This window comes from Carcharhinus amblyrhynchos, chromosome 20 (genome assembly GCF_965287045.1).
Source record: "Carcharhinus amblyrhynchos chromosome 20, sCarAmb.v2.hapA, whole genome shotgun sequence".
Classification (NCBI taxonomy): Eukaryota; Metazoa; Chordata; class Chondrichthyes; order Carcharhiniformes; family Carcharhinidae; genus Carcharhinus; species Carcharhinus amblyrhynchos.
In genome coordinates this window covers 36,832,445-36,857,678 of record NC_137343.1, presented here as the reverse complement: position 1 = coordinate 36,857,678, position 25,234 = coordinate 36,832,445, and the positions used below count along the sequence as shown (strand labels likewise).

Genomic DNA, 25,234 nt, shown 5'->3' with positions numbered 1-25,234 from the left:
CATTTGGGAAATACAGCCTTTGCTTTGTTAGAGGAATGTACAACATGGAGTGATTTAATATATGCTTTTTAAAATAAGAAAGGTTGAGTCAATGAAATAAGGTAGTCTTGCATAGTTGTGTGGGTAAAAATATGGGGTAGTAGCTAAAAAAGTAACTTTTTTTATTCAGACAAGTGTAGAATTCATTTCCAGTTCCCGGTTGAGACAGTAACTATGTCAATGCTCAAGGTTATTTGCACAGGTGCGTAAAGGAAGAAGGGCTGAAAGAAAATGCACGTCTGAGCCAATAAATAGAAAAAAAATGCTCGGAATAAATTTTTCCGACAGTCGATTGTGAAGTGAGATGGGAAATGATGCACACACTTCATGATGCCAATTAATTTTCCATTTCTTTCTGATAGTCTTGACTTCTGCTGAAATATGCTTCCACAGTGATGGCAGCCCTCCAGTACCTCAATCAGGTGTAATTTTTCATGTGTAAGTATGAGACAGTGAGTACTGGCAGGTTACTCAATAGTGAGGGGGTGGGAAGAGAGCAGCACTGCCAAGCTTGATGATATTCTCATCCAGTATCTAGAATGTGTGTACTTTCCAGCAAGGTTCACAGGATTGTTGGTTTTTATTTGTCTCAGTGAATGGAATAATCGCTCAGAACACATCGTTCTGAAGAATTTTTCATTAGAACAATCTGAAATTTTGTATTACAGGCCTATGAATGGCATCATTAGGCAATCGTTCCCTTTCCTAGCCTATCATTGTAGACCTTGGGCAAACTGGTGGCTTCAGATGCAAAACCTGCAATGGCTCAGTGTACTGAACCTTACACAGAGGTTAGAACTGGGGTTAAAATCTTGGTCATGTAAAATGTGGGATGAAATCTTACAAGAATTAGGCAGAGTGTCCTGGTGAGGAACACTCCAGCTCGACTGGCCAGTTTTCTCTCTAGGTCTTGTTGCTTTAACTGCTGGGAACCGGCTCCACTCCCCTTTTTAATTGAGAAAAATATTAATCACGCCTTCCCTCCACTACAGAGGTATTAGTGGCCATATCTCACTCCCACTGATCATCGAGGACATCTGGGTCCTTCTCCAAATGCCCCCACCAGTGATCATCATCAGCCTTGGCCTCCTTCCTCCCCTTGATCAATGTCTGCACCGACACCTTTGCCCTCTCCCCAGCCCTGATCATTGCTGCCATCGGCCCACTTCCCCTCTTGAGGCTCCATCGATGACCTTGCACTCAGAGTGCAGGTTGAAGATCCTGCTTGAGTAATATTGCACTGTTTTGAGTAAGACTAAATATCAGGTATTGCTGAGAAAGGGCAGACAACATGCTGAGGACTGCCTGTGAACTGAATACATATAAATGAATGATGGAATATCAGGTAGGAGTTCAACATAAGGTAAGTACATGATGCTGGTCTTGGGCCAACTCCCTCAAAACGAGCTTCTCCGCCACTGAGACTAATTGTAGTCCTCTCATTATCTACCAGAGTTGAGATGAACTAATGAGCTAATGCACTGCAGACCAAGCACTGAAACCAGAACCTTTCTAATCATGGATGGGTTAGCTCCCCTCTTGATTTATTTATTCATTAAACCACTGAGGAAGCAGGTTAGCAAAGCTCATTTTAATTTAATTTCACATAGCTGCAGTTTATTTATACAAGAACGAAATTCAATTTTCCTTTTCATCAACGTATAAACAGTTCAACCAAGAATCTATATTTACTTCTTTCCAATCACAAGAATTAAGTAAATACATTGATGTTGGAGTTACTTTACTATGGATCAGTAAATCTAGGCTTAGCTTCCTAAATTTATTAAATCTATTGGCTCTTATTCTTAAATGAAATCTCTTATAAATTGATTTATTCTTCAGTTGTCCTGCTGCTTAGATTTTATTGATAAAGCCATCAGCTTCAAGAGGTCAGTTAATCATTTTTAATTACATTCAACTTACCTCTGAAGTGGGTTCATTCACTTCCACTCTAAGTGTGGGAGTTCCTTCACTTCTGAAAGAAAAACAAACCATAATCTTTGAAGATAACCCATAAAAAAAACAAAATCAAACAGCAACTTTTATTCTTTACGATGGGCACCAATCAGACAACGTAGATTTGACCAAGTACCCAAGAACCTTACATGAGAGGAGAATACTTCGCTTCATGAAATTTCTGGTCATTAATTTTAATGAACAGAAAGTTCCCTGGGGCTTCCTTGCCTGCCACATCACAACCAGGAGGCGGCGAGAGAGAAGCAAGTGAGAAGAACATAGAACATAGAACATTACAGCGCAGAACAGGCCCTTCGGCCCACGATGTTGCGCCGACCAGTTAAAAAACAATGACCCTCTAACCTAAACCAATCCCTTTTCGTCCATAAACCTATCCACGGATCTCTTAAACGCCCCCAAACTAGGCGCATTTACAACTGCAGCAGGCAGGGCATTCCAATCCCTCACCACCCTCTGGGTAAAGAACCTACCCCTGACATCCGTCCTATAACTACCCCCCCTTAATTTAAAGCCATGCCCCCTCGTGCTAACTTTCTCCATCCGAGGAAAAAGGCTATCACTATCCACCCTATCTAAACCTCTAATCATCTTATATGTTTCAATAAGATCCCCTCTTAGCCGCCTTCTTTCCAGCGAAAACAACCCCAAATCCCTCAGCCTCTCCTCATAGGACCTCCCCTCCATACCAGGCAGCATCCTGGTAAACCTCCTCTGCACCCTCTCCAAAGCCTCCACATCCTTCCTGTAATGTGGGGACCAGAACTGCACACAGTACTCCAAGTGCGGCCGCACCAGAGTTGTGTACAGTTGCAACATAACGCTGCGACTCCTAAATTCAATCCCCCTACCAATAAACGTCAAGACACCGTATGCCTTCTTAACAACCTTATCTACTTGATTCCCAACTTTCAGGGATCTATGTACACATACACCTAGATCCCTCTGCTCATCCACACTATTCAGAGTCCTCCCGTTAGCCCTATACTCAACACATCTGTTATTCCTACCAAAGTGAATTACCTCACACTTCTCCGCATTAAACTCCATCTGCCACCTCTCGGCCCAGCTCTGCAACCTGTCTAAGTCTTCCTGCAAACTTTGACACCCTTCCTCACTATCTACCACACCTCCGACTTTGGTGTCATCAGCAAATTTACTAATCCACCCAACTATACCCTCATCCAGATCATTAATAAAAATTACAAACAGCAGTGGCCCCAAAACAGATCCCTGAGGCACACCACTCGTAACCGAACTCCATGATGAATATTTACCATCAACTACCACCCTCTGTCTCCTACCCGCTAGCCAATTCCTGATCCAATTCCCCAGATCACCCCCAATCCCATACATCTGCATTTTCTGCAGAAGCCTACCATGGTGAACCTTATCAAACGCCTTACTAAAATCCATATACACCACGTCCACTGCCTTACCCCCATCCACCTCTTTGGTCACTTTCTCAAAAAAACTCAATAAGGCCCTCTCACATCATCGATGACTGGTAGCCACTAGCTATGATATTGGCACTGTATGCACCTTAGAGGACTGAAGAGTTGGGAACTGCATATAATGATTTGGTACTATACTGGGTTGCAGGGAAGCCAGTGAGAAAGAGTACTTTGCAAGTTCTTTGGACAGTAAGGTCAAATACAAGTTCTGTCACTGTGGACTGAAAAGAGGAACTCCACGGGGTGCCGTTCAGAGGATAGCAAATGTCTTTTTATTTAAGAAGGGTAGCAAGGATAACCTGGCCAATTATAGGCCAGTGAGCTTGACGTCTGTGGTAGGGAAATTGTTGGAGAAGATTCTTAGAGATAGGATCTATACATATTTAGAACTGAATAGTCTTATTAGTGATAGGCAACATGGTTTTCTACGAGGGAGGTCATGCCTCACAAATTTGGTTGAGGTTTTTTGAGGAGACGACAAAAATGATTGACGAGGAAAGGGCCGTGGATGTCGTCTACATGGATTTAATAAAGCATTTGACAAGGTCCCTCATGGCAGGCTGATGCAAAAGGTTAAATCGCACGGGATCAAAGGTGAACTAGCTAGATGGCTACAGAACAGCTTGGCCATAGAAGACAGAGGGTAGCAATGGAGGGGTCTTTTTCTGATTGGAGGTCTGTGACAAGTTTGTGATATATATAAATGATTTGGAAGATGTAGCTGGTCTGATTAGTAAATTTTGCAGATGACACAAAGATTGCTGGAGTTGCAGATAGTGATGAACATTGTCAGAGAATACAGCAGGATATAGATAGGCTGGTAAATTGGGTGGAGAAATGGCATATGGAATTTAATCCAGATAAATGCGAAGTGATGCATTTTGGTAGGTTTAATGCAGGGGGGAGCTATACAATAAATGGCAGAACCATCAGGAATATAGGCACACAGAGGAATGTGGGTGCGCAAGTCTACAGATCCTTAAAGGTGGCAGCACACATGGAAAAGGTGGTGAAGAAGGCATATGGTATGTTTGCCTTTATTGGACGGGGCATAGAGTATAAAAGTTGGCATGTGATGTTGCAGTTATATAGAACGTTGGTTAGGCCACATCTGGAATGCTGCATCCAGTTCTGGTCGCCACACTACCGGAAGGTCATGGAGGCTTTGGAGAGAGTGCAGAAAAGGTTTACCAGGATGTTGCCTGGTATGGAGGGTATTAGTTATGAAGTGATATTGAGTAAATTAGGGTTGCTCTCCCTGAAAAGACGGAGATTGAGGGGCAACCTAAGAGAAGTTTATAAAATTATGAAGGGCATAGATAGGGTGAACAGTTAGAAGCTTTTTCCCAGGTCAGAGATGACAAACACAAGGGGTCACAAGTTCAAGGTAAGGGGGGCAAGGTTCAATACAAATCTGCGGGGGACATATTTTACACAGAGGGTGGTGGGGCCTGGAAGGCACGACCAAGCAAGATGGTTGAGGCAGACACACTAGGATCATTTAAGATTTATTTAGATGACCACATGAACAGACTGGGAATAGAGGGATACAAACGGATGGTCTAGTTAGGAACACATGATCAGTGCAGGCTTGGAGGACCAAAGGGCTTGTTCTTGTGCTGTACTATTCTTTGTTCTTTAATGAGCATGCACTCTAAGAATAGTGCATTGACAGGCCTGCCAGATGGCCTCCTATCATTGGTAAGGAACATGGAGGAGTCAATCTCCAACTTTGCAGAGAGCACTGTGCAGAGCTTGCTCTCTCTGCAGCCTCTGCTTTATCTTATCCCTTGCTGCTGGATCAGAGGCTGCAGCCCACCTGCTGTTGCAGCCTGTGTGTGGACAGATTAACAAATCATCTGCCTTCCCTCAGAGGATTCAGAAGACTCTCTGCAAAATGCAGGAACTCTCGACCATTGTTGAGGGCCGAAGGGCCTGTACTGCGCTGTAATGTTCTATGTCATCAAGAACACGCCGCTGTTCTTCCAGAGACTTTGCAAGTGTAAAAGTCATGCTAACTTAACATACCTGCAAGTTTGCTACCAGGTTCTTTCAATATTTCAAGTTCTGGGACCCTCTTGAATGTACGCTCTTCACCGGGTGACAAGTCAATACATTGACAGGACCAACGCAGCCAAGTTTCTAAATAGAATGACCAATTGGGTGGTCGGGATGGGTGACGTCATGACAGCTCTAATTCAGAGGCTTCTGGCCACTACAAGGTACCCTCGTACAACTGCCCTTCCCATCTTGGGGGCTGTCTGGGGGAGAAGGGGGGGTGGGGAGTGCGCTATGCAGGGCAACAGCAGGAGCAGGTGGAGGTGCAGAATGCTCTACCCAGAAGGCATCCAGCAGTGCCACAGAATGGAACTGTACATCCTCTGTCATTTAGAGTTTTTTCAAACATTAGGTTGAATTTTCTGACTGTGCTGCCCAAGTCTTAAGTTGGAAAACCCAAGTGAGGTGTACATTTAATTGCTGACGTTCAGAAGTATTTTGAACATTTTATGGCTGAGCTAGACAGATTCTTGATTCACAAGAGGGTGAAAGATTAGGAACATAGGAATTAGGAGCAGGAGTAGGCAAATTCAGGCCTTCGAACCTGCTCCACCATTCAGTCAGATTATAGCTGATCTCCTCCTGGCTACAAATCCATCTCCTCACTTGTTCCCCACATCCCTTTATCCTTTTATTAATTGGAAAAATATCTATCTCCTTCTTGAAACCGTTCAACAATTCAGACTCCTGTGCTATGGGACAGCGAGTTCCACAAATCACTACCCTCTGTGAGAAGTAGTTCCTCTTTATCTCAGTTTTAAATCTATCGCCTGTCAACCTATATCTGTGACCTCTTGTTCGTGATTGCCCCATAAAAGGAAACCTTTGGTCTACATTTACCTTATCAATCCTTTTTAAGAGTTCATGTGCCTCGATCAGATCTCCTCTCATTCTTCTAAACCACACCAAGTATAAGCTCAAACTGTTTAACCTCTCCTCAGGAATGTGGGTTCGAGGTTATAAGCAGATCAGCCATGATCGTGCTAAATAGTGGAGCAGGCTCAAGGGGCTGGTGGCCTACTCCTGCTCCTAATTTATATGTTCATATATACGTATGTAAGTACCCTAACATTAATTACAAATAAGAGGGCATCATATGATGAAAACTAGCAGGTTAAAAAGTGTTTATATCAAGCCACTGATATTAAAATAATAGGAAATATGCATAGATGTAGGAATGACTGGGAAGTGGGCTTTGAAACATCAGCATGCCTTGAGGCTGTTTTGGTAAGGCATTTAGAAGAATTTCCCTTTCTGCAGACATCATCTCTGAGATGCCTTGATCTACGTCTGGTGCCAACAGGGTTCCATAATCAGGTAGGTTGATGTGAGAGAACAATCCAAAACAAGCTGCTTCCCAAATTCATATCCACATTTTCCAGTGGTTAGCACTGCTGCCTCACGGCGCCAGAGACCCGGGCTTGATTCCCGGCTTGGGTCACTGTCTGTGTGGAACTTGCATGTTCTCCCTGTGTCTGCGTGGATTTGTTCTGGGTGCTCCGGTTTTCTCCCAAAGTCTGAAAGATGTGCTGGTTAGGCGCATTGACCTGAACAGGTGCCAGAGTGTGGCGATTAGGGGAATTTCACAGTAACCTCGTTGCAGTGTTGATGGAAGCCTTACTTGTGACTAATAAATAAAACATAAACATTTAAAATTGAAAGCATGAGCTTGCACTAGGAATCTTAACTATGGTGGACAGGTAGCACCTAAATCTCACTGTGAGAGGAATTACTTGTGTCACTGCACCTTCTTGCACACTGTACTTCAATAATTCGGCATGGCAAAATGTCACTATACCACTCTACATTTTATAGATCATTCCTGCAGTCTGTATAAATGCTTAGTACTACAGAGTTAACTGAAATTTAATTCAAATTATCAAAATCTCTTACATAGGGTCAGAGTTCACAGGATGGAGAATAACTTGTGGAGTTCGGCTTTGTATCTCAGGTGTGACGTCTAGGAATAAAATATTCGGTTAGACGAGAGGCGAAATTATCAGCTGACAATTAAAAAAAATCAATTATAAATTCTATATCAAATAAAGAAAACCAACCTCTCTGAAGGACCTCAAAGCAAGCACATAGTGCATATTAAAAGGAGATACTTAGTCTTGGGGAAATCAAATACAAACTCTGAATTTTTCATGCATCCCTTGCCATTTACGGCAATGACAGGCACACGGTTTAATTCATTAAAGCATTCCAAATGGCCATAATTAAAGGGAAAATAATGTGCATTAAAATGACTTCAGTTGTATAATGCCCATCAAAAGGTGCAAACTGTGTCATGCGCCACAAAAATAATGGTCAACTAAAGTTTACTAACCTGGAAAAATGAATTGTTGCTTGTACTTGAAATAATGAGAAGCTTGCAACAGAGAAAAGGCAGAACTGTAAGCAAAGTAATCAAGACCAAGTAAAACACAGGCACAAAGGCATTCTCTTATCTTTCTAACAATCTTACATTTGTCAACTTTATTCAGACTATCTTACAAGTAACATTTTATATCAGACTAGCAATGTCATAAGCTAAAACAGCGGATAACAGAACATCAAAATTCCAGATTAAAATATAGCCATACTATAGTTTTTACAGAACTTTATCTGACTGGGTTCTATGTTTAAGTATCTTTGCCCCGACACCCTCCACTGCCTCTCTTGCAAGGTCATGCAGTTATAGACATGTGTGCTGGAATTTTACCATCTTGCTCGCCCGAGGCTCGTAAGATCCTGTCCAAGACCAGTGGAGAAATCTCTTCTGCGAGCCTGACCCAGTTCCAGGACAGGTGAGGCAGTAAAATTCCAGCTCTGATTGCTTTGGATGCAAATTTGTTAACAGGATTGACAAAGCAACAAGAAATCACTTTGCACATATAGTTTTTAAAAATCTTTTCTTAAGTGACCAACAAGCTCCTTAAGACACTCCTGAAACCTATTTATTTGATTAAGCTTTTGGCCAGCTGCCCTTATGTGACTTGAAGTCACATTTTGTTTTCTCATGCATCTGTGAAGCACTTTGTGATTTTTAATTGCAAAAAATATAAATAGATTTTTGCTATTGATGATGCTCCTGTTGCATTAGGCAGGCATGAATTGAAGATGTACCTCTACAGTCACATGAGCACTTGCTAGCCCTGTGCTAATTAGATAGCATAATGTTCGAGTTAGCATTGGAGAGCACTGGAAATGTATCCTCCAAGATTGTTGGCCCACAGGCTTCTGGTGTCCATGTATACGGAATGGTGCTCATAATCACTGCCCTCAATCAGAACACATGGAGCTTTCTGGTGTAACAGCAGGGGAAGATGGTGCATAGAATATAAAACAGTGCATATAAAAGAATTCAATGTCAAAGCTCCAAAAAGCGTTGATGCCAGCGCAGAGCTACAGAATACGTTTTTGCAGTATCCCCAAATACAATATTCAGGTGCGGCGAGGAGTGAATATATTTTGATACACAGGGCATTGCAGTTGTGTGGGACAAGCTGGACAAAGTAGAGGATCTTTTCATATATTATTAACCGTTCTTTCCACTTTACACATGCTAACAGCTCTGCATTCCCAATATTTTCTGTTTTATTTTCCTCATGTCATGGAAGTACTTGTGTGGCTATTTATTCTCCTACAGTTTGGTTATGATAGTTTGGTGATGTTTCAGACATTAATTAATTTAAGGTTCATCAGTTCTTCAAACTGCACCTGCTTTTCTTAGGTTTATGGACTTGTCTGGTTTTCCTTTGCAAGCAGTACCCAGGCAATAAACTGAATAAGGATCTGTTCTCTTATTCCTCAGCCTGAGAATAGCAATGAGTACAAAATATTTGTGTGATGACAGTAAAAATGATGGTGGGCTGCAAGATGCATTAATGTTTTTGGCATAGAGATTGTAGAAAATGGATGAAGGAAATGTCTTTGAAGTACTAATAGTTCACAATTTTTCCCACTGAATCATGTGAATTACGTTCTGAGGGGGAAAGGGAATGCTGTAATGAAGAAAACATGCATTGAAGTCTGTGAATCAACTACAACCTATATGGCCACACTATTGGAGCCCAACGTCCAATCTCATGATCCCATTCCCTACGTTGCTGTCACTGTCTATCTAGCCCTTGTCCTTCATATCAATGTCCCTAATTCTGAAACCCGATGTTGGACCCATTCTTGATCCCTCAGTAAATAATATCAAAGCCAAGACATTCATCCCTGTTGTGTGTTTTGCAAGTCTCTGAAGTGGAGCTCTTTCGGAAAAGAGCTGCTAGAGATATTGAAGTAGATATGTTAGAAAATATTGCTCGAGATGAAAAGAAGAGGGAGTGGGAGAAAAATCGAAATTCGAGAAAGATGGTAATAAAAATAGAATCTACTAATCTGTCAGCATCAAGTTATTTTAAAAGGAGGTTAATGTTTGGGATGTAGATCCTTAGTCAAGAAATATATTCTGTCAACCTAGAACAGTACTGGAATTGCCGAAGGCATCTGATTCAAGAGTATTCTGTTCTCCAAGTTGAAAGAGAAACCATTTCATATTCTTTAATACCTTATCCGTATCAACCTTACACCTTATCAAAAATCTATCAATCCTAAATTTTAACAAACGATTTGGAATCAATTGCCATTTTCTGAAGGGAGTTCCAAGGTTCATCACCCTCTTAGGTGAAGGTGTGTTCCCTTATTTCACTCATGAAAGGTCAATCTTCAACTTTTAGACCATATCTCAGAGTCCTGGACACTCTGACTTTCAATTTAGTCTCAATCCTTTGCTTCTTTCCTTCAGCCTTGTAATTTTTTTACTTCAAGTATTTGCAAATTTCCTTTTGAAAGTTGCGATTGAATCTCTTTCATCTCCTTTTCAGGTAGTGTATTCCAAATCACCAATTTCTGCATAAAAAGCACATTTCTCATGTTGTCTCTAACTCTTGCCTACCACCTTAAACCTGTGTCCTCTGATTACTGACTCATCCACCACAGGAGACAATTTAAAGGTCCAATCTTTGGCTGGACTTTTCTGACTGTTCTCATCGATGGAATCTTCCAGCCCCACAGACTGTGGAATCGCCATGGGTTTCTTGGCAATGGCGGAGTGCATAGAATGGGAAATCCCTTTGACGGGGTGGGATCAGATGATCCTGCTGCCGGCCAATGACAGGCTGCCTTCACTGCTAAGAAACATGTCATGGGGAGCATGGAAAATCTCACCTTTTGAAAGTGGGTTAACCAATGAATGAGTAAGTGAATGGGATGAAGAAGTAGATAAGTGAATGGATAGTAGATGTGAAGCAGATAACTGGATGAATAGGTGGTTGGGTCAGGGTTAGTGGGTGATCTAAACGTAGTAGGTAGGCAGCGAATAGTTGGATTGAATTGGAGGCGTTATTGGGCGGCTAGGGAGTAATTGGGTTGTGTTGGATCGGTGGGTGTTGGGTCCAGTCAGAGAAGGGTCGTTAGGTTGCCGGGTAGTTGGTAGGTTGGAGTAGTCAGGGATTAAATCAGGTGTGGGGTGTTTATTGGGATCAGTTGTGGAGTAACCCAGGTCTTAGACCAGGTTTTAATATGGGTCACTATTGAGCTAAGATCTGCAGGAGTGCCCCAAGTCTTTGACTCTAATTCAAAGCTGGAGACATTCACAGAGGGTCTCGAGAAACAGGGGAATTGCCCATTGAAATTTTAAAATTTCTGGGCAATTCTCACGTATGTCTTTGCATCAGACCTTCTGCAAGGTCCTGACTTGCATCTTCCATTGTGTATTGAATCATAAAATCTCTACAGTGCAGAAGGAGGCCATTTGGCCCATCAAGCCTGCACTAACAATCCCACTAGATCCTATCCCCATAGCCCCACATATTTACACTGCTAGCCCCCCCAACACTGTAGGTAAGTTAGCATGGTCAATCAATCTAACCTGCATATCTTTGGAGATTGGGAGGAAATCAGAGCACCCAGAGGAAAAGTACGCAGACACGGAGAGAATGAGCAAACTCCAAACAGACAGTGACTCAAGGCTGGAATTGAACTCGGGTTTCTGGTGCTGTGAGGCAGCAGTGCTAACCACTGTGCCAACGTGCCGCCCAGTCTGGACTCCAATGATCTGGAGACCAGAAATTTGGGCCATTAAGTTCAAAAATGTCACAACACTAGAAATATTCTATACTCATCTGTACAGCACTGCAGGATCTTATCAGCTAAAGATAAAACAGCACAGATGCACTGCCTTCAATGAAGTGGATTGTACTCAGAACGGAACACCAAATGCCATTGTAAGGTGTCCTTTTAGGACTTCTTAACCTATCATCACAATCTACTGTAACTAATGGCCTTGTCAATTAGATTAATGACAAGACCTTGGAGCTTTTGTGATCACCCATTATTATACAGCAACTGCAACTACCCCACCCCATGTTGGTCAAGAGACGTAAGCCTAGTTTCTGCTTTGAGTGCAATCAGCAATCCAGGCACAAATTGCACTCCAAACCACATTAGTTTTGAAGGGATTTTTTTGAGTCATGTATCTGCTAGAATTCATTTGCCAATCGCTGAACTTAAAATCCTCTGTGTTTCCAACTGTGCAGTGTTTTAGAAGGTACATTTTTTACAAAGTATTCCTTGCAATATCTGAGTTAAACTCAATACAGTTTTATTAATAATGCTGAAAATTGAATTATCAAAAAACATTTTTAATGAAAGTGTCTCGTCCACCACCTATGAATGACCTGATTTTAAATAAATGAAAATGACACTAAGAAGCTACACAGAACTATTTACTTTACATGGCTGCACAGTTTCTTAGTAAAATAAAAAATCTAATTTTAGAAGCTTTTAAAAACTCTATTAGTACCCCATTTCGAGTAACCTAAATAAAACAAAATTTTAAGCGCCTCCTTGAAGATAAACAGACATAAGTGGCAGAAACTGGTCATTAATTCAATTGGGGGGGGTAGTTCATACTCCTCCATATTAGCCTAGAAACTATATTTGCAACTTTGGCTGAAATGTGTTGAAAAAATATCAACACATCTTAGTGAAAACTCAAAGCCATCATTAAACATAAAAGGGGTGGGGGGGGGGGGGGGGGGAGAGCGGGGGGAAGCATCCCATTCTCTCTAAAAGTTAATTTCCAAGGAGAATTGATGCATTGTCATTGCAACAGCTCAGCTACTCACACACCACAAACATTTCCTGACATATAGATAGATTGTACCATACAGCTTATGAATTCACCCTCCCAACTCCAAATGTTACTTGCCGGAAAAGCACATTGAATGTTCAGGTGTCGAGATCAGTAGTCCTTTGGAGTTTTGCATTCACTTAATTTCCATGTCAGGAGCAGAAAGTCATACAAGCTCACTCAATATGCGCTCAATCAAAGCAACATACAACATAAGACAAATCAGGAAAAAAAACGTCATCAACACTTCTTTTTGTTAATTTTCTTTTCTCAACATTCTTCCACTTCTACAATTTTCCAAGTGATGTCAAACTATTGATTAGGGTACACTTAAATAAAGCACCAAAGGATACTCCTTTGTTCATTTTTCTGGCTCTTTCTGTGCAAGGGCATAACCCAAGTCAATTATTATTTCCTTGGAAAGAACTCTTCAAATGCAGACAGTAAAAATATAACAAAACTTACTCCAACTTACAAATTAAAGAAAGGGTTTAATAAAAAAATCTTCATTACTCCAAACTTGGGGCCTCGCTCTAAGCCAATCCAAGCTTCCCACAATTCCCAACAGGTTCTTATTTATAGTGAGTCAGTTGGTCAGCTGACCATCACATCTTTCTGTAATTGGTTCCATGTTTACTGAATCAGCTGATCTTTACTGCTTGTTATCATTGGTCATATTATATCCAATGCAAAGTTGTCACCACTTACATTCTAAATACGTCTCCAGCTGGACAGTCACTCAGTTTTCCGATAAATGACAGAACTTGTAACATACACTACCACGTAGTGCTCAAATAAACAACCCATTACACTTTCAGACCCCACATTAAAGCATATTTCAAATTGTGGGATTATTAAGAACCATAAGTGATACAACAGAAAATTGGACTATAAAATATTTACTTCTATGTATGTAAATACAGACCAGATGCTATTGTTAAAAATTGAGTTACCTTGTGGTGGGCTTGTGTGGCTGTGACCCTCAAGCAAGTCACTGCTTGTGATTGCCCTCAACCGAATGTTAGAGAGTATACCTGATTTAGAAGAAAAGCAAAATGCTAAAACCCATTTAAGATGGATGTTGACTGTATTTAAAAGTTGACCAACCTATCCTAAAGGACCAAACTGAAAATTACTAGCGTTTCAAGTTTTGTTGCGTATACGCAGAGTCTGCTGTCAAATTAATGTTGCTTTTGTGCAATCTCTGATGCTGTTGATGTCCTGTTTCCTGGTACCATAGAAACTATTTGTGTCCTAGCTAATCGTAGGCATTCGTTTCGCAGTTATAGTAACATCAGTTTCCTGTGGGTTATGAGGAAAACCTTACAATGGATATCAATGGCCAAATGCACAAAACATTAAAGTGCAATTATGAACAAGCTGGATCCTGTCACATATTTTCTTTCAAAGTCACACTTGAAAAAAAAAGGTGAATTGATGGGTATTATCCCAATTGGATGGTTATCAAAAATAACAATTTGTAATTGAAGTGAAGACTTTGAAGAAAATGGCCGGTTTCAAATTGGAGATTTTCGATTATTCTTAAAAAATCAAAATCTCCCAGAAAGAATTTATTTTATTTTCCACATCAATTGCAGCTTCTTCACCTTAACCTCAACTCATCCATTGATATAACTGGAAAGTCCAACTTTGGGCCTGTACCTGGAAACCAAACCCATAATCGGATGCTTTAAAAGCCTTAACAGCATGATTATGAAACTATTACGTACACAGATCAAAACTGGTCAATCAATGGAACTAGCAAAATGCCAACGGAAATAGATGAGTGACTGATGGCTTAAAGTAACGAGAGATAAAACACAGCACACAAGTTTTGTTATAGGCAGACTCTGTTGGTTTAGAAGCCTCAGTAAGGTAAAATTACATTTTACATGGCATTTAAGTTTATTTATTAGTGTCACAAGTAGGCTTAAATGAACACTGCAGTTAAGTTACTGTGAAAATCGTTTAGTCGTTACATTCCAGCGCCTGTCCAGGTATGCTGAGGGAGAATTTAGCGTGGCCAATCCATCTAATCATCACGTCTTTTGGACTATGGGAGGAAACCGCAACACCTGGAGGAAACCCACGCAGACATGGGGAGAATGTGCAAACTCCACACAGACAGTGACCCAAGCCAGGAATCGAACCCGGATCGCTGGCACTGTGAGGCAGCAGTGTTAACCAGTGTGCCACCATTCCACTGCATGGTGATGGAAAGAACTGCGTTCTGGAGAACACAACCTGTAAGGGGCAATGCTTTACCGTAGAAGAGAATACGAAATCACTTGTCAGGCTGAAAGACAGTTATCAGGGGAGAGTATTAACATTTATTTGACCATTGGGCCATTACTACGAAGTCTTAGCTGAATTAGGGCTTCAGGGACAAACTTCAATGGAGAGCTTCATGGCTATCAGACATCAGATAAAATTTTAAAACTAGGCTCCTAATGAACAAGGACACAACCCTCAATGAGTGCTCATGATTAGATACATGCCACTCATTTGGCAGAAGCCAAATGCATAATTATATACCCCTTGACCTACTTCCTCATAATTGGATTGTTAATGATCTGATATATTCATTTCTAAGTTAAATGATACCAGATATCATCCATGTTTATAAGATCACACTAAAACATACCAATAATAAAATGGGTGCACATGGATTTTAGAACAAATAGAATATATTCCCCATTGTAAAAGTAAGAAAGTCAAGCAGCAACATTGGAAAGAGCAATGCAGGAAGTTTGCTTCCTCTCTAATTTTTTGTCTTCCAACAGGATTTGTGTAAATTAATCTGTTCAGCTTGCTACTTGTGAACTGATCACGAAACCTGGGCCTAGAAATAGGCCCGTGTACTTGCACTAAGAGAGGTCGTGTGGTGGAGTGTGTGGTATTCCTGCCTCTGAACCTCTGATTCGAACTCCGTTCAAGGCAAATGAAGGTGCATTCATAATGCAGCCAAATAGATTGAGTATCAAGCTGCAAATCCTTCCAACACATAGCAACAGCAGAAACTACAAGTAGGAGAGATTCCCAGTCAGCCGTGTGATGGAAGGAACTTTGGAGCCTCAAGCCTCACTGGGATTAGATATCAGGCCCTTTGCATATCCAGATTAGCAGCCCCAGACCTTTTGAGACTCCTGCTGTTTCCAACAAGGGCTTTTCTGTGGAAATCGTTGCCAGCAGCAGGGAAACTAGAAATAACAAAATAAATGCTGTAAAAAACGTCAGCATCTCTGGAGAATAACAGAATCAAAATTTTACCATCCTGCCCGCTATGAGTGAGCAAGGGACAGACTATAGGAAGGTCCGTTGACCTCGGGTGGACAATCTTTCATTGGAACTGTGAAACCAGGAGTTGGGTTTTACGGGTGTGGGGGAGGGCAGACTGTTCGTCTCTCCAGGAAGGAATATTGGCTGATTGCCAACGCACCAGAAAGAGGCCCATCCCACAATCCTAATAGCTGTTCGTGAGCTAAACTCAAGAGGAGCTGGCCAATCTGATTGCAGTCCCTGTAGCGCCACAGCTAAACAATGGGCATAACTGGAACTGCAAACAGCAGAAAGAAGAGTGATAGTTGTCAGATACAGTTAAGTGCTGAGGTTTTAGGGTGGGTGGGATCCGAGAGCCTAGAGGGTTAGGTTTTGGATGACAAGCACTGAGGAATGAAAGTGGGAGTGCCATCTTGGGGAGGGGAGGGGTCATGGCCCCCGTGCACACAGGGCACTTCCTGAGTGACTCCCACCCCCCCTCCCCATCCCCACCCTTTTCAACCTGGCAACAAAAAAAGTGCAACCTACTCCCACCCTCCTGTCCATGCCAGCAATATTATAACATACACAGTGTAATGCCCTGATAACACACTCAACTGATCTTTAATTTTATATTTGAATATAGTGGAGGACAGCCTGGGGAGTGAGGGGAGGAGGAGGTGGGCACCTCTTGAATTTTACGTGGCTCCCAGTTGAAAACACACCCAACCAAGTGTCTGTAGGATTCAGCCCCAGATTTGGGTATCACCTGCTAGACTCAACCAAGAATTGGTGCTACCCCTGAACCAAGATGGCAGATGGAGTACTGCAACTGGCCTTGGTAGATTAAGAAGGAGAAAATTTCCACCCAGTTTCCATCCTATGATATCAGTGGAAAGAATGGACATTGGTGATGACAGGACTGGGTTTTATTCTGTAATCCCTCTTTGTTGAACAGTTTGCTTACACTTGCTGTCTTGCTTCTCACGAGAATATTATCCATTTGATTCAACTGCTGCTTTCAGGAGACGAGAAACATTTTTGTTCGGAAAAAAACCCTCCTGTGACCGAAGAGTTATTCAGCTACCATCCCACTTGAGTGTTTTACTGCTGATTGTCTTGAGTACAAAATGAAAAGTATTATACTTGGCAGATAATGTTCTGTATGTTCACACTTGAGGATTGAACTTGTGTGGGATTCTCCTGATCACCCAAATGGCAAGGGATTCATGAAAACCCCAGAGAAATAGCACATTACTACAGGCATTCCACAAGTCCTTCGCTATGAATTCATGGTGGATGATTGGGATGTGAAAAATCCTTTAATCCAGTACCCTTTCTATGTCAGTACATCACATTGAAATTTCTCTACATGACCCTGCACAATGTTTACACCCTACCAATTCTGGTCTGCTCTCTCAGATCATTCACCATGCATATCAACATACTACAACAAACTGACCCAACAAAAATCACAGAACCAAATCCAGTAGCTGTTCCTCTCCAGGGCCACGATGAAGGTCACCTACATATCATGAGCCTTTTGTAGCACAGGATCATTGAATGACAGAATTCCTACAGTGAAAAGGAGGTCATTCGGCCTATCAAATCTTCATTGACCACAATCCCAACCAGGCCTTATCCTCATACCTCACATATTTAGCCTATTAGTCTCCCTGAAACTAATGGACAACTTATCATGGCCAAACAACCTAACCCATACATCTTTGGACAGTGGGAGGAAACTGGAACATCCAGGAGAAACACATACAGATACAGGGAGAATGTGCAAACTCCACACAGACAGTGACCCAAGCTGGGAATCGAATCTGGATCCTTGGTGCTGTGAGGCAGCAGTACCAATCGCTTACCACCATACCACCATTACCTCACCTTTAAGTCGCATCCACCCAATCAGATTTTAAACTGAGGAACAGTTGAACATGGAACTAGGGGTTTATTAGACGCAAGTCAAAAGAGACTCTAAAGCCTTCCTACTCTTCCAGTGCACTTTGCTTCTCTGGGCACTTCTTTCTAGTAATCCACCGCTTCTCTTCAGCGACTTATAATCACATCTAGGTAGCGTGTCCTTTCAGATTCCAGTATCTGTAGTATTTTGTTTTATTATCTTGGTACGTGCTATAGCTCCGAGACATAACAGTAAGGGGTGCTGGGTTTGTGAGCATCATTTTCATTCCTGAATCGGGAGCCCAGCATCAGGATCTAGTTCCGGTTCCCAACCCCATGTGTCATATTCATGATATGCCCCTCTCAAGTCTTAAAGCGTCAGCCAATTAATGGCCAAGAGAATAGGCATGCCATCCGACAAAGGATGGTGAGTGGGCATCCGAGGCTGGAGGACCAATGTGAGCCCCTCCAAGCACTAAAGTCTAAAGGGAGATGCCAATTCAAAGAGAGAGGATGATTCACCATGAAGAAACAGTCAGATTCTTTAAAATTTTAAAAGGACACAGCTACCTGGATGTGATTATTCAGGGGCAACCTCTATGGGACAGCCAGGAGCCAGGGCAATTGCTCAGCACCCATGATGGATGTGGGTGCAGGTGTGGCTGAGCACCTGCTAGGATTAATCATGCCCTCACCTTTCCCGCATGAGGCCATTTTGATGCAGCGACCATTTTTTGGCCCAAAGTGCAAAATCCACATGCTGACTGGAAATGCCAGTTAGTGTGGGAAAAGGGTCTTACAGGCCACTCCCTCAATTGGAACCTGCCACTTGTGGGTGGGAAGCCATTGTGATTCTGACCTGGGCTCTCTAAAAATGGCCGTGGGTCGGGATTGTGGTCACAAATGCTGGCAATGTGAAACTGCAGGTTCCTCCACTGCTTTGTCCAATCCCACAACAAACTGAAAATCCCACCATGTATTTGCACTAATGAGCCAGTTGGCTGGTGTACTCACAGCTATCAGATCCTTAAAGCCCCAACAGATCAATGTCTGCATCTTGACTCCCTAACACCCCACCACACCATGTTAGACGGACACTATACAGAAGCTGTGAGGCAGCAGTGTCGAATCACTCCCCAGTTGTTACCAGATGGTTAAGGACTAAAAAAGGTGGACTCTCCAATGTGTTACCATACTTGTGCTCACTAGGTCACTGATCATTTTCTTGCACAACCCTGAAGTTCTGGGAGAGGAGTAGCACTCAGTACCTGACTAGCAATCCAGAAGTCCAGATTAAAGCTCTGGGGACACACATTCAAAGTCCAACATGGTGACAGTTGGTGGAATTTCAATTCAATTAGTAAATCTGGGATATACAGATCATTTGAGAAATAGTGACCATGAAACTATCAATTGTTGTTAAAAACCTATCTCATTCACTAATGTGAAGGAAAGCGACATAATGGACGCTTACCTCCTCTCTGAAATTACAAAGCAGGGAAACAAATGACCCCCTTGCTAATGAATTCCGCATCCCATGAAAGAATAAAGAAAAAATGCAGGTCCCCATAGGTTACAAAGGATCTGCTCTCATAAAATAACTGTTGAAGGTTATCCACCAACATGTAAACGGTTAGGACTTACACATTTAGGAAAATAGAGATGGGCAGTACTCTTTTATTTTACTGGGAGAGGCAGGCTCCACGGGAAACTAGTTCACTAAGAAACATTTCCACTATCTGACATTGACTCTGGCACAGCCAATATTTTCAAAATGGCTTCCATGACAGATTAGTAGGAAATTGGCAACCTCCATGCAGTTGGTACTGTATATAACTTTTGGGGCTAAAGAGATCAAGGGATATGAGGACAATTGGGGGATCAGCATAGTGAATTTGATGGTCAGCCATAATCATAATGAAAGGCAGAGCAGGCTCAAAGGGCCAAATGGCCTATTGTTTCTGTTTCTTTGTTTCTTTCGCCATCACCCATCTTGCTCTTCCGGCAAGACCAATTTAACCCCCTTCTCAGTTCAATTTTACACCTGGAACTAAACATCAACCTCAAAAAGTCTTATTTCTATTTATCATGTTGAGCAGAGAGCAGGAATTTGCTGCCTTGAGCTTTAAAATATTCCATACATTTTACACATGGGCTCACAAAATAGATGGCAATTAATGGCAAACTTTAAGATCCAATACATCTGTGTGCACACTCCCAGATCTCATTTATTAATTGAAATATATTTTTTCTATCAAACACGGCTATATATATTAACAAAGTCATCATCAAACCATGTCAGTTATCGATTTATTTGGAGCTGTAAGAGAAGTTAATCTTCTGATGAAGAAGCTCGTTGGTATAGTCAATTACTCTCATTTAATGTTACGGAAGGGTGCTGATAATTAGAACATTCCAGAATGGGAGGCACAGAAAAATAGTCACTGCAAAATTTGTTATACCTGATAAATTATAATCTGAAGTCCTTTTTTTACGCCAATGAATAGGCACAAAACAAAAATAAAAATGGGAAAATGTTAACGTCAGACATTTTATGATTTCTAGACACGTTAGAGGTGTGATTACAGACGTTTACCATCAGAGAAAAAAAGCCTGTCTCCTTTATATTTATACTTATGAAATGTTGAGTAAAAACCCTGGCAGGATTCAAACTTGTGAAGCTGAGTCCAGTGCTCAATAAGCCTAATTTTCCAGAAAATCAGACAAAAAATGACAAATGGTTGAAAAGTGCAGGACATTGTGGAAGAAAATGGGCACAGAAAGCTGCACACTGCATAGTTTTATTTGTTCTGCTGCTATTTCTCTTCTGGATTAATGCAATATTGCAATTAGAATTTCCTTCTAAGTCACAGGAACAAGTTAAATTTGTAAATAAGCCAAGCTCTTGTATGCATTTAGCCAAATTGTTTGTTCCAGTACATGTGGACAATATTAATCGTCTGTGACCTGTTAGAATTTTATTTTGTACTATTTACCAATTCAGTAGGCACTTCGCATGAGGTGTAATGCTATGATGCTGCACTTGCAGTGGAAAGCTGCACTGCCAGGGAATGGGAGAATCGGAGATAAAGTACAGTATTTAACGTTCTCCTCTGGGATAAGTCTGGAGGTGGGGATGGCATTTAATTGGGCGAGTGGGTGCCGGATTGGGACCCAGCCACTTCCCACCTGTGCCCAAATTAAATCGAAGGCAGGCGGTTTTGTGGCAGCTTTTCCATCCCGGCGCCAACTGAGGCCTTTAATTGGGCAATCGATGTCAGTTTCAGAGTCTCATCCTATTGCTGCCGATATTTAGTCAGTAGTTAGTGGGATAGTTGCTATATGAGTAACCCTGAAAAGCAAGCTTGACAGTGAACGTTCAAAGGGATCGAGGAACCAGAAGAGAAGGTAGGGGTTCTCCAAGGACCATGCTCATTCTGGGCCTCTGGTGGTGCATTACTGGCAACTACCAGTGCTCGCCTGATACCGCTAATGGAAGTGAGGCTTCTAATTAATTGGGGGTGGGGGAATAGGATTTCTGCCCAGAGATCCTTGTGTCCAGGGAAGACCCACTACTGGCTACTTACATAACTCAATGGGCCGTCACCAAAGGAGGTGACATGGGGTTCTTGCTCACCTCGCCTCCAGCCAGCCCAGAATGATCCATTGTTAATTCTGAACTACGCTTACTGAGAGCTTTGCCCCCCCTAATGGGTGTGGGGGTTTGAATTTAAACAGTATAATCCAAATCAGAAGTAAAATGATAGTACTGAAATAGCAATCTTTTAAGCATGTGGAAAAGACAAAAATAAGTTGACATTCTTAGTGGAAGTCCTTCATTTGAATCAGGTGATGGGGTCCACCCACAGGTGCAGAGTTGTGCACCTGTATCATTTTTAGTTTAAATAAAATACATTAGGGATGATTTTCTACCTAAGCACTGCCAGTGGGAAGCCTTGCCAGGTAATCATTGGTAGAGACAGCAGGGGAGAATGGGACATGCTGTTCTCAATTCTCCAGCTGTAATAGCTCCCCAACAGCAGGTTGAACTCGGAAAAAGGATCCCACTACATTGACATAAGGAACACTGAAGTGTTGTACCTGGCAGGTTGAACTGTTTCTGCTGCCGGGTGCACTGCGGTGAAGGATGAAGGGGTGAAGGAGGTGTCGCGCTGGGAGGTAGAGGTGGTGCTGGAGAGGACGGTGTTGAAGACGTAGTTGATGAAGGATTACTGCTGGAGTCTGGCTGGTAAGGAACAGGTATGTGATCCTGCAAGCAAAGAGAAAATAAACAGCATGCATTTATACAAGACGGCACGTCATGACACCTGGCCAAAATGGAGAAGAGTTATCCTGTCAGTTACAGCTGGAGCCTGGACTGATGTAAGAGACTCTGATTCATTTTACACACAATATCCTTCAATCAACACGTGTTGCTGGATAAATAATCCTGCTCTATTTGAAAGACTGCTGTAGGTTTGCTCAGGAATTCAGAGACCATGGGCTGGACTTTATACCACTCTGCTGGCATGTTTGAAGGCGGTGGGCACAAATAAAATCCAGCAGGAAGCCTGCCTGCTCTCTACCGAATTTCCCTGTCCTCATAGCAGTCTTACCAGCGGTTGGGGTAGTTTTGAACAGGTCACAGGTCCAAAATGTTAACGGCGTTTCTCTCTGCAGATGCTGCCATAACTTGCTGAGTTATCTCCTGCACCTTCTGCTTTTATTTGCCGATTTACAGCATCTGCTGTATTTTGCTTTTTTGATTAAAGTTACAAGGGGATACTGATGAGAAAGAACGGGCAACAATACGGTAAATGAATTCGCTGCCTGTACATGTGAGGTGAAGCCTATGGCCCGAAAAATAAACAAAAGGAAATTCCTTTACGAGTGGGGAGCAGAGGTATTTGGGGGCTCACAGGACATTGAAAGCAGCATGTCAAAAACTAATGAAATACATGAGTTTATAGCAACATGCACAGAATGGAAAATTTTTCATAAACCTGCCTAATCAGAGAACACAGAGGGAATTACCGACCCACGCCTGTTGCTGCTTCTCACCTTTCAGCAGAGATCAGAGTCGAGGAAAATCCTACCCTTAATCCTCAGGTCTGAAGCGAGTTAGCAGGAAGCTCTTGCTGCGAAGTGCATGTGTGCAGAGCTCACTGAATCATACAGGACAGGAGGTGGCCATTTAGCCCATCGTGACTGTGCCAGCTGTCTGAAAGAGCTAGCCAATTAGTCTCTTTCCCTGTGCATGGCCCCGCAAACGTTTCCCTTTTTAAGGGAACATCAAACTCCCTGTTGAAAGTTATGATTGAACCCATGTCTGCCATTCCTTCAGGTAGTACAATGCAGATTACAACAATTCCTTTTATTAATTCATTTTTTCAGATATTTTGTTAATTATTTAAAATCGCTGTCATTTAGTTGCTGCTAATGGAAACAACTTTTCCTCAACTGCCCTCTCAAAATCTTACATGATCTTGAACTGCTCTATGAAGTCTCCCCTTAAATGCCTCTGGTCTTTAGAAGAACAACCTCAGCATCTCTAGATTTTTTAAGCTTTTCTCCACACACACACTCTTCTTACCCTTTGGTGAAACAGTGGAGGAAGTGATGGAAAAATTCCCAAGCTAATTATCAGGCTGTTGATACACATTTTGCATGCTCCTTCCGGGCCAGCAAGTCCTGGGCTGGAATTCTCCAGTCCCACTGGCAGTGCATCTCCGTTCGCAGATTTCCCACCAGCGTAGGATGACATCAATGGGAATTACTACTGACAGAGACAGGACAAAAGAATTCCGCCACTAGCAAACAACGCGCCACCTCCCGCCAGTGGGAAACACACAGCTTGGGGGCCAGATAATCTCATCCATGGTGTTGGGTTTGAACCTGGAGCTTTTAATCCTGAGGTAAGGACGCTGTCACTGTGCCACAAGAGCTCCTTGCTTCTCTAGTGTCTCCACATAACCGAATTCCTAAACTCTAGGAGCATTCTGGTACATGTCCTCTACACCCTCACCAAGGCCTTGAAACGAGGACATCATTGGCTAAATTTTGAAGTTGTGGTTATCCTGTCACTAATTACTGTTTAGCACTCTTTATCTATGAAAAATAGGTATTGAAGTGAGCAACTGCAGCCAAATGTTAGATGGTAACTTCAGAGGCAATGAGGGTGTCATTTTGTTGAGGATGCGAGCAGGGGATAGTTGACAGACTCCATAGAACTACATGCTACCTCTAATTATAACAGGTTTGACAGATTTATTTTTTATTCATAAATTTCCATTGATAAAAAAGGTACCAGTGTCTAATTTGCATTAAGCTGCTCGCACTTTTTTTAACCAATAGCGATGTACATGACTATAAGCTGGTACTACCATCTGTGTTTTTTTTTTATCGTTCACAGATGGTTAAACAGATTAGTGTATGACTGAGGAGCAACTTCCTGAAAAATATCACTTCTGTAAATTATTCATGTTGCATGTTAAAGCTTAACCAATTCAGAGTACTAACTAAATATTATCCAAGCTGCAAAGCAAAATAAGCTTGGAGTGTGTTTGACAATTTAAATTGCACTTGCCATCATGATCCAGTGCCATTCAGTGGGTTGCACAAAGAATCAAACACTGCTGAAAATGTTAGCATTTCTTCCTGCTAGGCTTGTCAAAAATAAGATAAGTTGTGCCAATTTGGATCCAGTTCTCAATACGAATAGTTTCAAGTTCAGCAATAATCGCTTAGTGTTTTCTCACTGACATGGCCAGCAGCAATTTCTGCGCTCGCAACACAATTTCGCTTTTTTAAAAATGTTGCTCAAATGCAACATAATCTCACAGCAAAAATATTAAGCACAAAGATGTTTGTGAAGAGTTTGTACTGTAAAACATGCGATGGCATGCAAAGGTGCTAAGTGGATGCTAACAGTATACAAAAAATTAAGTAGCAAGGTTCACTATCCAACCTCACGGAAGGCATGAACTGCAGAATGCTTTGCAATCGAATCGTTTGATTTTATTTTAAAACAAAGCTTTTCTTTATGGGATAAGGGCATCGCTGGCTGGGCCAGCATTTATTGTTCTCCCCTGAGGACATTGCTGTCCATCTCAGGTCACATGTAGGCCTAATAAAGAACTAATGTCATTCCCTAAATCATATGGGTTTTAATGACAACTGGTATTAGTTTCACAGTCATCATTAAACTTTTAATTCCAGATTTTTTTTGAATTTGTGTTTCATCATCTGCCAGAGTGGAATTCAAACTGGATCCCCAGAGAATTCCCCTGGATCTCTGGATTACTAGTCCAGTGACAATACTACTATGCCACTGCATCCCCTTAAATTGTGTTTAGCATTTAACTGCGCTTAGAATAAA

General features: G+C 41.9%; 1 protein-coding gene across 1 annotated transcript in view; it reads right to left on the bottom strand.

The window, feature by feature from the left end:
• The window catches only part of ksr2 (kinase suppressor of ras 2), a 350,091-nt gene that overhangs the window by 103,165 nt on the left and 221,692 nt on the right, over positions 1 to 25,234 (bottom strand). The window contains exons 10-14 of the mRNA XM_080208702.1: positions 21,958 to 22,126; positions 13,644 to 13,724; positions 7,855 to 7,896; positions 7,419 to 7,485; positions 1,963 to 2,014 (exon numbers count right to left, since the gene is read on the bottom strand). Coding sequence (XP_080064828.1) covers positions 1,963 to 2,014; positions 7,419 to 7,485; positions 7,855 to 7,896; positions 13,644 to 13,724; positions 21,958 to 22,126 — 411 coding nt within the window. The remainder of the gene's footprint in view (positions 1 to 1,962; positions 2,015 to 7,418; positions 7,486 to 7,854; positions 7,897 to 13,643; positions 13,725 to 21,957; positions 22,127 to 25,234) is intronic.